The following is a 13,676-nucleotide window of genomic DNA, read 5'->3' on the forward strand; positions in this document are numbered from 1 at the left end:
TGTCACCTTTTCTTCAAATGAGATTTACAATCTTGGTATCATAAAAATCACCATCAACACACCCGTGATTCATGTAATTCAGTATCCTTTCTTTCAGTTAGACATGTTAGACATGTTAGACATAGCAGAGAGTTCAGAATAAGGTCCAGAAGTCCTGAAACACACATGAAATATGTGCAGATAATGGAAGCATCTTCATTGTCTAGGCAATCAAAGCCAATTTATGCCATAAATTCTAAGGGGTTAGAATATTTTTTTAGTTTTTCTGAATGAAAATGTAGATGTTTTCCACCCACAAAACTTGTTTTCTTTCCCTACGTTCTTGACCCTGGTCTCTCAAAGGCTTGTGTTTCCAAGGTTATGCACACACTGCACTGAGAAGTCCACTTACTATTTTTAAACTTGGTCCTTCTTAATTTCACTGTGGCCTCCAGCTGAAAACATGAAAGAGGTTAGAATAAATATTGGCATTCCATCCATGCTTTATTATTTAATCTATATACTTACCTCCACATTGAGTAGTACTGACTGCTGCGTGGTCAGTGGAATATTTTTTCCAAGCCTTAGTACGAAAAAAGACTGAGTAATAATTTTTTACTATGTAAATTTTTGTAAGTCTTTCTTGACTTTCATCAACCATTTCTTTTGCAAATTAGAGCTGATAGGCACTTTCACCAAGCCTGTCATGGAGTACCTAGTAATACAATATTATACAGGTACCTAGTGATATGGTTTGAAGCTGGCTCCCTGCCAAGTCTCCAAACCTTACCACCAGAAGTCCCCGTCCCCCCCAACCTCAGGGAGAAGAGGGAGAAAAAACTAAGAAAAACCCGAAACGAGAGAGAGACAAGCAAAGTGAGATATAAAAATATATTTACATTTATATACAATTTCACAAGGGAAAGGGAAGGGGGAAGGGAAAGGGAACAAAACTAAAATAAAATATATAGATATCCCAAGACCCAATATCTAACAACTAAAAAGTTAGCAAAGAAAAATAGCTCACTACTCCCCTGGGACAACTGAGAGTCACTCCGGAACGATCGCCGGCAACCTCCGTCTCCCAAGGTCGACAAGGCCCAACCAGGCCTCGCTCCCCAACACGGCAGACTCAACAGCAGGGGACCTGCACCTCCAAGCCGCCGGAAGGAAAAGGAGCGAAGGCCTCTCCTCCTCTCTTCTTATAATCTGACTTACGTAAAAATCGTAGGGAATACTGGGTAAATCTGGACCCTTCCTTGGTTACAAACTGGTCACCAAGGAAGGCCTAGCCCAAACCACCACACCTAGTGATACAATATTCTACTTTTGGATTTTCCATCCCATGTCCTAGCAACAGTATTGTTTTTTCCCAGTGTAGTCCTAAAGCTGGACTCACTCCACAAAGAAAACCACACCCTTTTTTGATGCTCCAGAGGCTGTAGACAAGTGAATAAGTGCTACTTGACTGAAAAAAACAACCAAACAACCAAACAAAAAAACCCAGCCAAAACCCTCATGCCCACTTCTGACACTAAACAGGGTCTTACACTTTCTGTGCATGAGTTTAGATCTTATTTTGAAGCTGAGTTCCTACAGCTGTTGTTTGCAGATTGGGACTGTGTCTCAATGATGCATTTCATTACCTTTTCATCAGTGCCACCTTCCAAGTAGGGGTTGATTCATCAATTACCAAGTGATCACTTGGATTTTTTCTGGTTTTCTTTCTATTCATGAACATCAGTGAGATACACACACGAACTGAAACTACAGAAATTACATCATTGTGCCCACTGAAACAATTTACGCAATGTCAAAAGCAACAGTAGCTTTATTCCAGGACTAATTTCTAAACTCAGTATTGGCTTTTCTAACTGAAGATGATGTCAATCAGGACGATAACTATTATATGAAAACGTGAATTTATCTTGCAATCCTCTAAAAGACACACTTCCTGGAAAGAAATGACCTTCAAGTGTGATTCAGTTCCAAAAGAAGATTCACAGGTGGCAGACAAAAAGCTTTCCTAACTGGAAGAACTGCAAAGTTAGACTAGGCTCGCAGCCAAGATAGACACTTTCCATCTCAGGAATTACAATAAATAATAACATCTGTTACCTATGCAGCTACAGAAACGAAACCCACTCAGATCTGTTGCATCAAAAATTTATATGCCAAGCTTTAGGATCACTACCAAATACAATTAAGGTGTTTGATCACACAGAAAGAGCCAGGATTGCTCCACAGATTAAAATACTAGAGGTTTTTTTAAAGAGAACTTTACTGAAAGTAGTGTTATTACTATTTTTCTTCCAAAACATTAATTCCTCTTTTTTTGTGCAATATAAATGCATTATTACTAGTGATTTAAGCTATGGAAATGAAGAAGAAACAAGAGTTCCTCCATGCAGCCATAATTTCATTTTACAAATATAAGACGGGAGAGAAAAGAAGGAGTATCCTATCTTCTCCTACTACCTTCTTTGATGCTTTTTCTTTTCCCATTTTTCTCCCTAGTACAACAGTAACTTCAACAGCAACATTAGCAAATGTTCTTTCAACCTTGGAGGTAGCATATCATCTGCTATTTAGTCAGTTCCCTAACTTCTTGTGTCAGGACACAACCAATCAGGATTTTACTCATTTTTAGCAGACCACATTGCTGTCTCATTTGTCTTCTCAACTAACCTCATTTGCCTACAGTTTAATTCATTCTCTCTTTAGTATTGCAGCCTATTTCATATCCCATCTCCTCCAATCTCTCCCTAAACTCATCAAGGGGGACACCATTAGCATATCAAGACCTTAAGGAAGCACATTTTCTGTTGGTGCTTCCTGTCAGTAACAAGTGACCTTTGTTCCTGCTTTCAGTCTTTCTCCTATCTCTCCTTATGCCATACCACCCAAATTTTTAAGCCTTCCAAGTGCACAGTGTGGTGATCCCGCCACTCAGTACTTTTCTGCGCAAAGAAACTGCCTTTGGCACATCACTCCTCTAAATTTCAGTTGAATACCATTTTATTTTTCACTGACTTTTATTACTAGGGTGCTGAAAATACACCTTATTTCCTTTTTAAAGCATGCAGCCATAACCAAGTTGAACCACACACCCATGGCAAGTACAAAAGAGAAGACTTTTCCACTGGAGGCATTTGAGGACCTTCTCATCCTTCTCAAATGGTGGGGCCCAGCCCCTGACACCCCTGAAGCACCTGCACCGCCACCACCCACAGTTCTCTAAAATATCCAATGGCAGACAGAGTCAGAGGAGAGAAAAGATCGTTTTATTCTGGACATCAGCTGGGAAGGCACAGGAGCCACAGCACTTCCAGCAGCAAACATGAAGCAGCATCTGGAACAACAGAGAAGTTGCAGTTCTGCAGAGGAGTCTGCAGAAAACCCACCAGCACCTTCACCTGCACACATGCAGGTGAAGCCCAGACCAGCTGCCTTCTGAAAACACACTCAGCAGCCTTTCCCATCAGGCCTAAGCCTGCTCTTCCAGGCAGCCACCCCACCAGCATTTACTCAAGGCATGAGCCATCCAGAGACCGCTGAGCAGCCACACTTGGGTGGGACAGGAAGGCTGCAGCCAGCACGCCGAGACAGCGGACCTTTGCTGTCATCTCCTGCAGGAGCAGCTCCTCATCAGCTGTGCTAGGCAGGTTGGGCACCATACTCTTGTGGGAGTTTAGAACTTACTGACGTGTACTGTAAGAAATTAAGGGCTTGTTAGCCACCATTCTGAGAAGTGTACTGTAAAAAATTTAAGGGTTTCTTGGCCAAGACCTTTTGAGTCTAACTCCTGGGCTGGTTGCCAGAGTTATGGTGACTGTACCATAAAGCACAGGAGCTCCCTGGCACAGGCCTGGTGTCTTTGTTCAGCCTGATGAGAATTTACAACATGTATTATGTCCCTGATTGATGGGTTATGACATCAGTAGTTTGGGTGGGTAAAACAGAACAGGGAAAAGTGAGAGTACCGGTAAGGAGAGATTAGAAAATACTCTTTTTTGCATCTTCTTCAGCAAACTGGCTGGTTATGTCTCTCTCTCACTCTGCAGATTTAGCACAGGTATTACCGCGTTGGAGTTTTCATGTATTTGTCAAGATGCTCATGCCCACACAAGAGTGCTTTGTCAACTATTTGAAAAGGATACAAAAGAATGTATTTGAAAAGCTTTATTTTACACCCTCAGTTTCAAAAACCTTTACACAATCTGCAGAAACCAAATCAAAGCAGTGAGTTGTAAGTTTCCTCTTCACGCACATCTGCAGACCTGTTTTTCATTGATTCACCTCTCCTGCGTCCAAAAGCAGGGCACTGCACATCCTCATCTGCCTCAGATTCTGAAGGAGTGAAAGGTCGATGTTGAATGAGTATCAGCCACTACAATGAGGAGAGTCACAACCATGACAGGGCATTCCCCGTTCTTTCCAATTCCCTCCACCTCGGTAACTGTGGAAACACTGTAAAGCCTCCAAGAACAAGGTGACAATTTCTGACCTGAAGGAGCGTGTCTGCAACAAGCTGTCTACTCTACGAGCAGTGGAGCCAGCCCAGGTCAGGCAGGTGAGTTTCCATCCCGTATTTCAAGAGGGGACAGGTAAAGGGATTTGCTCATAGATACTGGTAGATCCCAGGGAGAAGCTGTTTCGCCTCTCACAGCAAGGTACCAGCCACTCAGCTCATTCAAAATGGCTGCAGTTCAGCAACTGCATCAGGTATGAACTTATGGAACTCCCCCTACACCTGCTTTCCAAAACATGCCTGTCTGCCTTTTAAAAGGAGTCCAAGGTCTTCTGAATATCAATAAGCAACAAGGTTCTCCAGAGGCTCTTCTGTCTTCTGCCTTGTTCAGATGATAAGAAGTGCTATCTGCTCCCTGTGGTTTTCAGGTTTTCCACAAGGGAGGGAGGCTTTTTGGTCCTGTAGGCAGCGGTGCCTGCGATCCGGGACCCTCGGATGGAACTGATGTAAGGCAAAAGGGGAGGCTCCCGCACCACCAACGCGGTGCCCTTGGGAGTATAAGCTCGGAGTAGCAATTCCTCTTCTGCATGAGCTGTCACTGCCACCCATCCTGCACAGCCAAAAGGAATACAGACAGTGAGACAAGTCCCCAGGATCAGAATGAGGGTTCTGACACAAACTACTGCCTATAGTGGCTGAGAACCTGAGCTTACTTACGTGTGATTTCTTTGAGAAACCAAGCTCAAAGGTCATATTCCAGCTCTTTCCGAATAGAAGGTAGCACCTAAAGCCACATCTTACTCGCCCTAGACATAGCTCTTTCCTGGTAAACTGAAGAAGGATGGTTGGAACTACCAAAAACGCAATAAAGCTTTCCTATCAATGGCCCTTTCCCTCTCACCTGGACAGCCAACAGTGTCACAGCCATTCCTGATGCTGTGGAACCTGTATGGCAGCCAGAACATAAAGCACTCCATTGTAGCTGTCCTGTACAAACATGGCTGTCAATTTCCATTCCTGGAGGTTGCCAAGCCTCAGCTGGACAAAGCCATGGCTGCTGTGATTTTTTGTTGTTGACAGTCCTGCTCTGAGCAGGAAATATGGCTTCACCCCTTCAGAAGTCTCTTCCCATCAATGTTTCTAAGATGCAGACTCTGCAAAGCAAACTAATGAAGAAATATTAAATTACCTGCAGAGGAAAGCTTGATATCTGCAACTGCCTCAGTGGTACCAATTCCTTTCAGTGTAATGTCCTGAGGGACAAGTGGGGGGAACTCTTTCATTCGCTCTTCCCCACCCATGGGAACCTAAGATCAAAATACAGAGAAAAGATTTCATACTCAGGAAATCCTTCAGCACTCCTACCTTAAACTGGCAAGCAAGGCACAAGAGGGAAAAAACATGAGAGACATTTGTTAGCCAATTAAGAGCTGGCTTGAATAATCTACAGGAGCTATTTCAGGTTTGCCAGAACAGAATCAGGATCACATTCAGAGGAACCCCGTGGGAGGCGAGCAAAGATGGAGCGCCCGCTGCAGGACACAGCTGGGGGCTCAGGCCAGCCGCCTTGATGTGAGTGACAGCGCTTGTTCTCCATGTGCACAGGAATGGGAATGCCAGGACAGGGACAGCTCACCCCATCTCCCAACAATCTGCAAGTGCTACACAGTACGTTGTCATACCAAGGAAGAAGTCAGACCACCGAAAGATGAAGAGGTGTGCAGAGGATCCAGCAGGGAAAGAATAAGAAAGGTACATTTTTCAACTCCAATCAGTGCTGAAACCCCAGTCTGAAGGTTTGCCATGGAAAATATCCCTATTGCTGCCTGCACTTAAAGCCAGTTCAAGAGCCAAGTATCGGAGAGCAGACCACTGCACATCTTATCAGCCTGAATGCCAGAAACAGAAGCTCTCCTGAAAACACACTATCTCAAGTGCTCTCTCCTATCACACCTGCAGCCATGCAGTCTTTGCAAGTGCAGTGCTCCACACTGCACGTTTCCATTGCAGAAGTCCCAAACTCCTGATACATGTGGATTTTCCCTGTCAGTTGTGCCCCAGACAGGGTCCTTCACCAGGCAGGACAGCTGCTTGCCTGCAGCCAAGAGCCCCCAACAGCACCTCCTCTCACCTTTAGTAATTCTCGGCCAGCGTGCTTCTCATAGATGGCATCTGCGTTACTCAGGGTAGTGACGTGGACTGGCAACAGGTTAGAAGCCACGACAGAAAACCAGGCAGACTTTTCTCCCTGAAATAAATAACCATCATGGCTGGGCTTTGCGAACGAAGATTTGGGGAGGGCTCTACCCACATTTGCTACAAGTGCGCTGGTGGCTAAAGAGGACAATACGAGATAGACAAGACCGGTTACAAAAGGCACAGCAGAAAGACTCCTTAGGTGGTAGAAATAAATAACAAGAGGATGTTAATTATGGTAACAGAAAAGCAGTCCTGAATTTCTCTCTCCTGCCCTGTTTCTTTCCTGCATGTTAAAAACCTGTTTGCCTGATGTCCCCTCCCTGTCCAAGGGGTCCTTGCCTCTGCCACTGTGGAGCAGCCAGGGTTTATATCAACTGGGGAGTTGAGCTTTCAGGACAGAAGCACCCACAGCTTCACCATCCTGCCTCAAAGCACCCCCAATGCCCCATCTCCCACCATCACAGCTGCTCAGCTCAGGCAAATCATCCCAGAGAGATCTTTGCCTCTGAGTAGGGCATTACTACTCTGTCCTGCCAAGCTGTTTTTTTGGAACAGGGCTCTGGATTTTCACCTTAGCTATGATGGAGCTCTCCTGCCATACCAGTACATTATTACTTACAGAATCCTGCTCCCTCCACCTTTCTGGTTTTCTTTCAGCAGGTCAAGAATGTCCTTAGCAAAGTACCAATTCAACATTTCTATGGTGATCTTGGAAAGCTGACTGAAACAAAGGAATAGCCATACACACCCCCAAAACAGGGCAAACTACTGAGAAAAGGTTCTAGCACTTATGATAACGCCTATGTGGAAGAAATATCATTGGAGGTCAGCTCCACACAGTTCAGTAAAGGTGTATGGTAGGGGATTTATAATAAATGGAAGAAATTATTGGCAGTGGGGATACACAGTACCTTTTAAAAATATCTTCATAGAAACTAAAATACATATGCAAATAATTACTTCCTCTGGCAAATTCTTCAGAAGTCTGTGTCAGGAAAGAAAAATGTCCATGCTTTTCTCTCCTGGTAGCCAGCTTTCACAAAACACAGAAATGAGGAAACCCACTTATTTTCCCAGTTAATTCTGGCATTCCCAAGGCATTCTGATCTTATGCAGTGATTTATTAACAGATTCATCATCTCAAAGCAGCAAAAAAGGGAAAGTTACCCAAAAAGCCTTTCATGTCTGGTACTATAGTAAGAAATGAAGCAGCTGCTCCCAAAATCCTTTCTTCCCTTACCTGTAAGTAGTCTATACGTCCCAAGGCTGCTAAAAACAAGGTCGTTCCTGGCTTGAGAATGAAGGTCCGTGGAACAATGGCAACTGTTGGCAAAACCAGCTTTACTTCTTTCTCTGTTAGGAGATTCAAAACCTGCAAAATAAATTGTACTGCCACAATTCATTCCAGATGTTTCAATGGGGACAAAGAAATTAGTATTGGCATTATACTGATAGAGGAAAAAGACCAAGTAAAGCAGTGTAAAGAACATCTGACAGAACAGTTCAATTCTTCCACATAGTAAGTGAGAAACAGAAGAGGTAAGGATATCACCATTCTCCATGGCAATGCAGGGTCCATGTCGAAATGTAACAGCTGTAAGCAGCCTGCTGGGCATGAATGTGAGAATCCAGGGTTTGGCTGGAACAAGGTCACCCAAGATTTACTGTGTTTTAGCGCAACTGCAGCCATGTGCAGAACTGGAGACCACCTTCAGCTATGACATTTGAGTCACCCCACTTAGATAGTGACACAAAGTGCCAAATCAATACTACCAGCAAAGCTAATCTCAAAGTATCTTACTAGAGAAAAGTCCTAGATCACAGTGTGGAATGACTCAAACTGCAGGATGACCAGCCTGACTCACAGCATGGATCTGTACCCTGAGCACAGTGAAACAAGCTTTCCCCTCTGTGAGGGCTCCCAAATGCTCCTGCTGCCCTGTCTTCCTCTCCTCCTCCTTTCTTTCCATCTCCTGGCTCACCTAGTTCATCTGTTTAGATGTTAATTTGTTTCACTGAAATGATGTACCCCAAAAGTCTACTTAAAAGCCAGTGACTTAACCAGCAGTGCTGCAGCCACAGCAGTCTGATCACTTCCTATGGAAGTACAGTTCAAATCCAGTCATGCAACAATGTGTCAGCACAAAAAGCAGTGCCTTGAAGGAAACAACTTGTCTCCAGGTTGATAGTGTCTCCTTCCTAGGGAGACAGCAGAAATGGTTCCAGCTGTGCCCCCAACACATGCCAGTCATGCAGATGCAAGTCTGGACCAGTCTGGACATGAGGATTAACCTCAAGCTTTAAAAGAACAAAATAACAAGAGCTGTGGGAACAGCCCGAACCCTTAAAACTCTTCCTATGTTCACAAGTAGACATTCTTTAGCTTCAAAGTCAGGACAGACTTCAACATCAGTTCTAAAAGAAGAGAAGGTTTTGTCCTCCTAGCTGCAGGTTTTCTGATTTGTTTGATAATGTTTAAAAAACCAAAAGTTCAGCTATCAGTAATAGTTTTCTAGGCTTTCCAGAAATTTGGCTTTGTAAGGAGTCATGAGGAAGCAGCTAAAAACAAACCTCCAAGAGAAAAGGCAAAAAATTTAATCCCGTCAAATGCCAACAGCCACTTTCCTTCCCTCTTCTTCCAAAATAAAATAAATAAAATAAAATAAACCTGCTTATAACTTCCAAAATCTGCCACGTAAACAATCTGCTTGTCCTCCACTCAGACTGAACACTGACTGAAGGAACAAAATTTGATCTGACACTTGGCATGTAGTTTTCCAAAGGCACAGCAAGGATAATCAAATTAATGTCTTTATGCTGACTATCAGAGAGCTAAGTGCCACTGTAGAGTAAATTATGGTCTGGCACACAGTAGTCGAACACCAGTAATTTTCTAGTCTTCATGAAAGCAGTAGAGTTCTAGCACTTTGTTCTCTTCAGAACTTTCCCATCTCCCTGTACTTTTTAATCTTCCCCAAAAGATGACCTGCAGCCCTGCATGGGCACCAAAGCGATCGAAAATCCAAAACTGTTTTGGACATGTGCACTCTATCAGCACTGACTTCAGCAGAACCATTGCTCTACTGAAACACTGATGTAAGCCAGACCTACTGGAGCCATTAACAGGAACAACATAGATTCTGCTAGCTTCAGGAGAATGCTTTCTCTAAGATTTGGTTCAGTCATACAACTCTGGTTATCATCCCAAGCTCCATCTTTTCAGTAGACTGGAAGAGTTCAAAAAATGCCAGCTTCACTGGATGATGCTGGTATAAACTTGTTTAGAGTGCTCTTGCTCACTTCCCCTCATTCAGAGATTACAGAAGATTGATGACACAAGTCCTACAGCTCTTTGCAAAGCTGGCAGTATGCACAATTCAGAAATGCAACGTTACCACATGAAACCTTCCCAAGTAAATGCAAACCATATCTTAACACAATTCCCAAACCAAAAGAATCCTAATCCTAGGACTGCAGCATAAATACTCTTCCACAGGCACAGCTAAAGAAGAACAGTCCTACCAAACCCTGTCATCCCGAAACACAGCACCACAGAGTACCTACACAGTCTTCCTTTACAATTCCTGGAGTGTCAAAACACCAGCGAGCATCCTTCACTTCATTGTGTGTGAACTCCTCCCTTTGCTCACGCTTCTTAGGGGAATGTTTGGGATCTTCATCCATGCTGTAGGAGAGCATGTCAGGATCAAATTCAACCACAGGGCTAGCCTTCTGCCGTTGAAATGTTCTTCCAACTCTTCCTGGATTAAAATGAAAGGTTTCCTGGTAATCATATTTATTAACTTGCCTTTCCCTCAATTGAACATCTGCCCCTTTCCTGGCTTAAAAGATGCATATCAGTAACATAAAGGTGATAAAGACACTATGTGACTAGAAATTTGTGCATTCAAAAGCCAAAATGATAAGAAATCCTTTCTATAATTCTTGTTTAGGATTCCTCAAGCCCCAAAATCTCAGCAGGGACCAAATCACAGACACTCCATTATTTCCGATTAATGGTAAAGTAAGCTGCCTTCTTTTTTCAGTGCCTCAGACTTCCAAACACAAAATTATTGCAAAAACAGAGCTATCTTCTGTAAACTCCTTCTTTTGGGCACATACTGAAGTGATGTAGAACGACCATGTCCTGCACCCCATTTTTTAAATATTTAAAAATTAAACTTGTTTTAAAAATTAAACTTGTTTTCTTCCTTTAGGAATGAGAGATGGCCCACAGTGCAATGTCCTTGTAAACTACTAAGTTGTCGGAATTTGCCAGCCTAGTTCAGACAGGAGGTGCATTGCACAGAGGAAACTTCTGCGAGGCTACTACAGCAGCTAACAAGTAAGTACCCAAAAGAAGTGCTAATGATGCTGCTTTATGGAGGAGATACAGGTCTTGCTCCCATTACTCTGGGAGCAAACAGCGGTCAAAATAAATTAAAAGCAAGCTTGGAAATTTTTTACTACTTCTACAAGATAACATGTTCTTCCAGTAATTAAACGGAAATGAGTTCTTATCAGTGTGGGAAGGAATTACTTGCAAACAGCTGGATTCTACAGCAAACTAAGGAGTTAACAATCCTTTGTGTAATGCAATATTACACAAAGAGTGTAATATTGAGTGGCAATACTGTTACTCAGGCAATACTCACCCACTAGGTAGCCTTGCTTTTTAAGGTGATTAAGGTACTTTTTTTCTTCACTGCTTAACTCATCTTCTGTTTTTGTTGCCTCCTCTTTCAGCCTCTCCTGCCTTCGGAATATTCTGTCACACGTAGGATTAATAACAGGAAATTTCAACAGGTTCAGTGTTGTTCCTGGAAAAAAAACCCAGAAGGTACCTTTGGGTCTCTTGACTAACTGGTACATTTAAGCTCTGACGAACAAGAAAAAAAAATTGCTTCTCCAACTTTTTGGTGAAACACAGGAACACAAAGTCAGAGATTGAACTACAGCTGCTCCCATAAACTACCAGCTTCTAAAGTCAGGGCAGCAAAAAGGAGCCATCCACCGGCTTGAGACCTGCTCTCACCTTTAGTTTGGTGAAGGATCTCAAAGCCAAGTGGTGCTAAGACTGACAATACATCTCAGGCAAGTCTCACCTCCAGGTAGCTTGGTTTGGCCTACAGATGCTCACCAGTCCACCTCCTGGATTCTCTGAACTGGAGGACACCCCTAACTGATAGGAACAGGACAAGGCGTGTGGATCAGGCACCATCCCCACTGGCAAGGGAGCATGCAGGCCAGCTCTGGTTTACTGGGCCCCTTAGTGCTCCAGGATGTGCAGCACTCTCAGCACATGCTTCCCACACCTGCTGCCCCAAGGAATGACAGAATCAACGAGGTTGGACAAAACCTCTGAGATTATCAAGTCCAATCTATGACTGGAAACCAACAAGTAACTAGTCCGTGGCACTGAGTGCCACGTCCAGTCTTTCCTTGAACACCTCCAGGAACGGTGCCTGCGCAGCCCATTCCAATGTCTAATCACCCCTTCTGTGAAGAAATTCGTCCTGATGTCCAACCTAAACCTCCCCTGGCACAGCTTAATACTATGTCCTCTTGTCCCATCGCTGGTTGCCTGGGAGAAGAGACCAAGCCCCACCTGCCTACAACCTCTGTTCAGGTAGTTGTAGAGAGTGAGAAGGTCTCCTCCAAGCCTCCTCTTCTCCAAGTTAAGCAGCCCCAGCTCCCTCAGCCACTTCCCAGAGGTCCCTCAGCCACTTCCCAGAGGTGACAATCTAAAGCACAGTGCAGCTCAGGAGCTCGCTATCCACCACAGGGGTGCTCGGGGTGGCGGGTTCCCGTCTGGCGACAGGTTCTTACACAGGGATGGCCGAAGGCAGCCCAGAGACCCAGGGGCTGGCTGGCCCCGGGGAAGGAAGAGCGGCGTTCCCTCACCTGGCCAGGGGGACACGGTGGCCCTGTCGACGATGTCCGGGGCACGGGACTTGCAGTAGTCGGAGCGCAGCAGGGTGTTGAAGAGCGTGGACTTGCCGGAGTTGGTGGCGCCCAGCAGGTACACGTCCCCGGCGCACTTCCAGGAGCGGTGCAGCCGGCTGACCAGCCCCTCCATGCCGAAGCCCGTCTTGGCGCTCACCAGCCGGATATCCACCAGCGCGGCGCCCGCCAGCCCAGCCCGGGCGCAGGCCTCCGCCACCCTCTTCCGAAGCCTCCCCAGGTGCCCGGGGGCGTCCGCGGGCAGCAGGTCCACTTTGTTGCCCACCACCAGCACGCCCGAGGCGGGCACGCCGGGGCCCAGCAGCGCCGGCACCTGCGGCAGCACCGGGTCGGGCAGCTCCAGCACGTCAAGCACGTAGAGCAGCAGCGGCCCGCGGCCGTGGCGGGGCGGCCGGCGCAGCGCCTCGCTCACCACCCGCCGGTGCTCGTCGGGCGGCAGCTGCAGCCGCAGGGCGCGTCCGTAGTGCGCCAGCGCCCAGCACCGCTGGCACACGGCGCCGCGCAGCCCCGCCGCGCCCTCCGACAGCAGGCTGCGGTACTTCTCGGCCGGCATGAACCCCGGCGCGCCGCCGTCCGCGCACTGCAGCTCGGCCCCGCAGCCCGAGCAGCTCACGCCGCTCGGCGGCACCGACAGGTCGGGCACGCCCGGCATCCCCGCCGCTGCGCCCCGAAGCCGCCGCTCCCTGGCCGGCTCCCGTTCCCGCCGCGGCTCCCGCTCCCGCCGCGGCTGCGGCTCCCGCTCCCGCTCCCGCCGCGGCTCCTGCTCCTGCTCCCGCTCCCGCCGCGGCGCCGCCGCCGCCTCAGCCGGGTCCAGCTCGTACTCGAGGAACACGAAGCGCTCCTCCTCCTCCCCGCCGCCTGCCACCGCCGGCCCCCCGCCCCGCCGCAGCCGCCGCACGGGAGCGCGGGGCTGTGCGCGGGCCAGGCGGGACAGGAGCGGCGGGAGCAGCCGGAGCATGGCCGGGACACCGGCGACGGCGGGGCGGGACACGCGTGCCTGACGTCACGGCGCGCGCGGGCGCCTCGCGGGAGACGTCAGAGGGCGCGCAGCCGCCTTCCCGCC

General features: G+C 46.8%; 1 protein-coding gene across 1 annotated transcript; it reads right to left on the reverse strand.

Annotated features, from left to right (window-relative positions):
• Nucleotides 1-3,241: 3,241 nt before the first annotated feature.
• Nucleotides 3,242-13,265, reverse strand: NOA1 (nitric oxide associated 1). Its single transcript, XM_017831697.1, has 7 exons — nucleotides 12,554-13,265; nucleotides 11,305-11,469; nucleotides 10,214-10,410; nucleotides 7,890-8,021; nucleotides 6,582-6,698; nucleotides 5,640-5,757; nucleotides 3,242-5,060 (listed from the first exon to the last, which is right to left on the reverse strand). Exons 1-7 carry the CDS (start codon nucleotides 13,263-13,265, stop codon nucleotides 4,855-4,857), a joined length of 1,647 nt encoding a protein of 548 aa, XP_017687186.1. The 3' UTR covers nucleotides 3,242-4,854.
• Between the last annotated feature and the right edge of the window lie 411 nt (nucleotides 13,266-13,676).

Source organism: Lepidothrix coronata, unplaced genomic scaffold (assembly GCF_001604755.1).
Source record: "Lepidothrix coronata isolate B3197 unplaced genomic scaffold, Lepidothrix_coronata-1.0 Scaffold195, whole genome shotgun sequence".
NCBI lineage: Eukaryota > Metazoa > Chordata > Aves > Passeriformes > Pipridae > Lepidothrix > Lepidothrix coronata.

Bases quoted from the DNA above. Each gene is read 5' to 3' on its own strand.
- NOA1 (XM_017831697.1), bottom strand. From the start codon at position 13,265: ATGCCGGGCGTGCCCGACCTGTCGGTGCCGCCGAGCGGCGTGAGCTGC. The intron at 11,470-12,553 runs GTGAGGGAACGC...TTTTTTTTCCAG, and splicing joins CACCGTGTCCCCCTGGCCAG to GAACAACACTGAACCTGTTG. The intron at 5,758-6,581 runs GTGAGAGGAGGT...TTTTGATCTTAG, and splicing joins CTGGCCGAGAATTACTAAAG to GTTCCCATGGGTGGGGAAGA.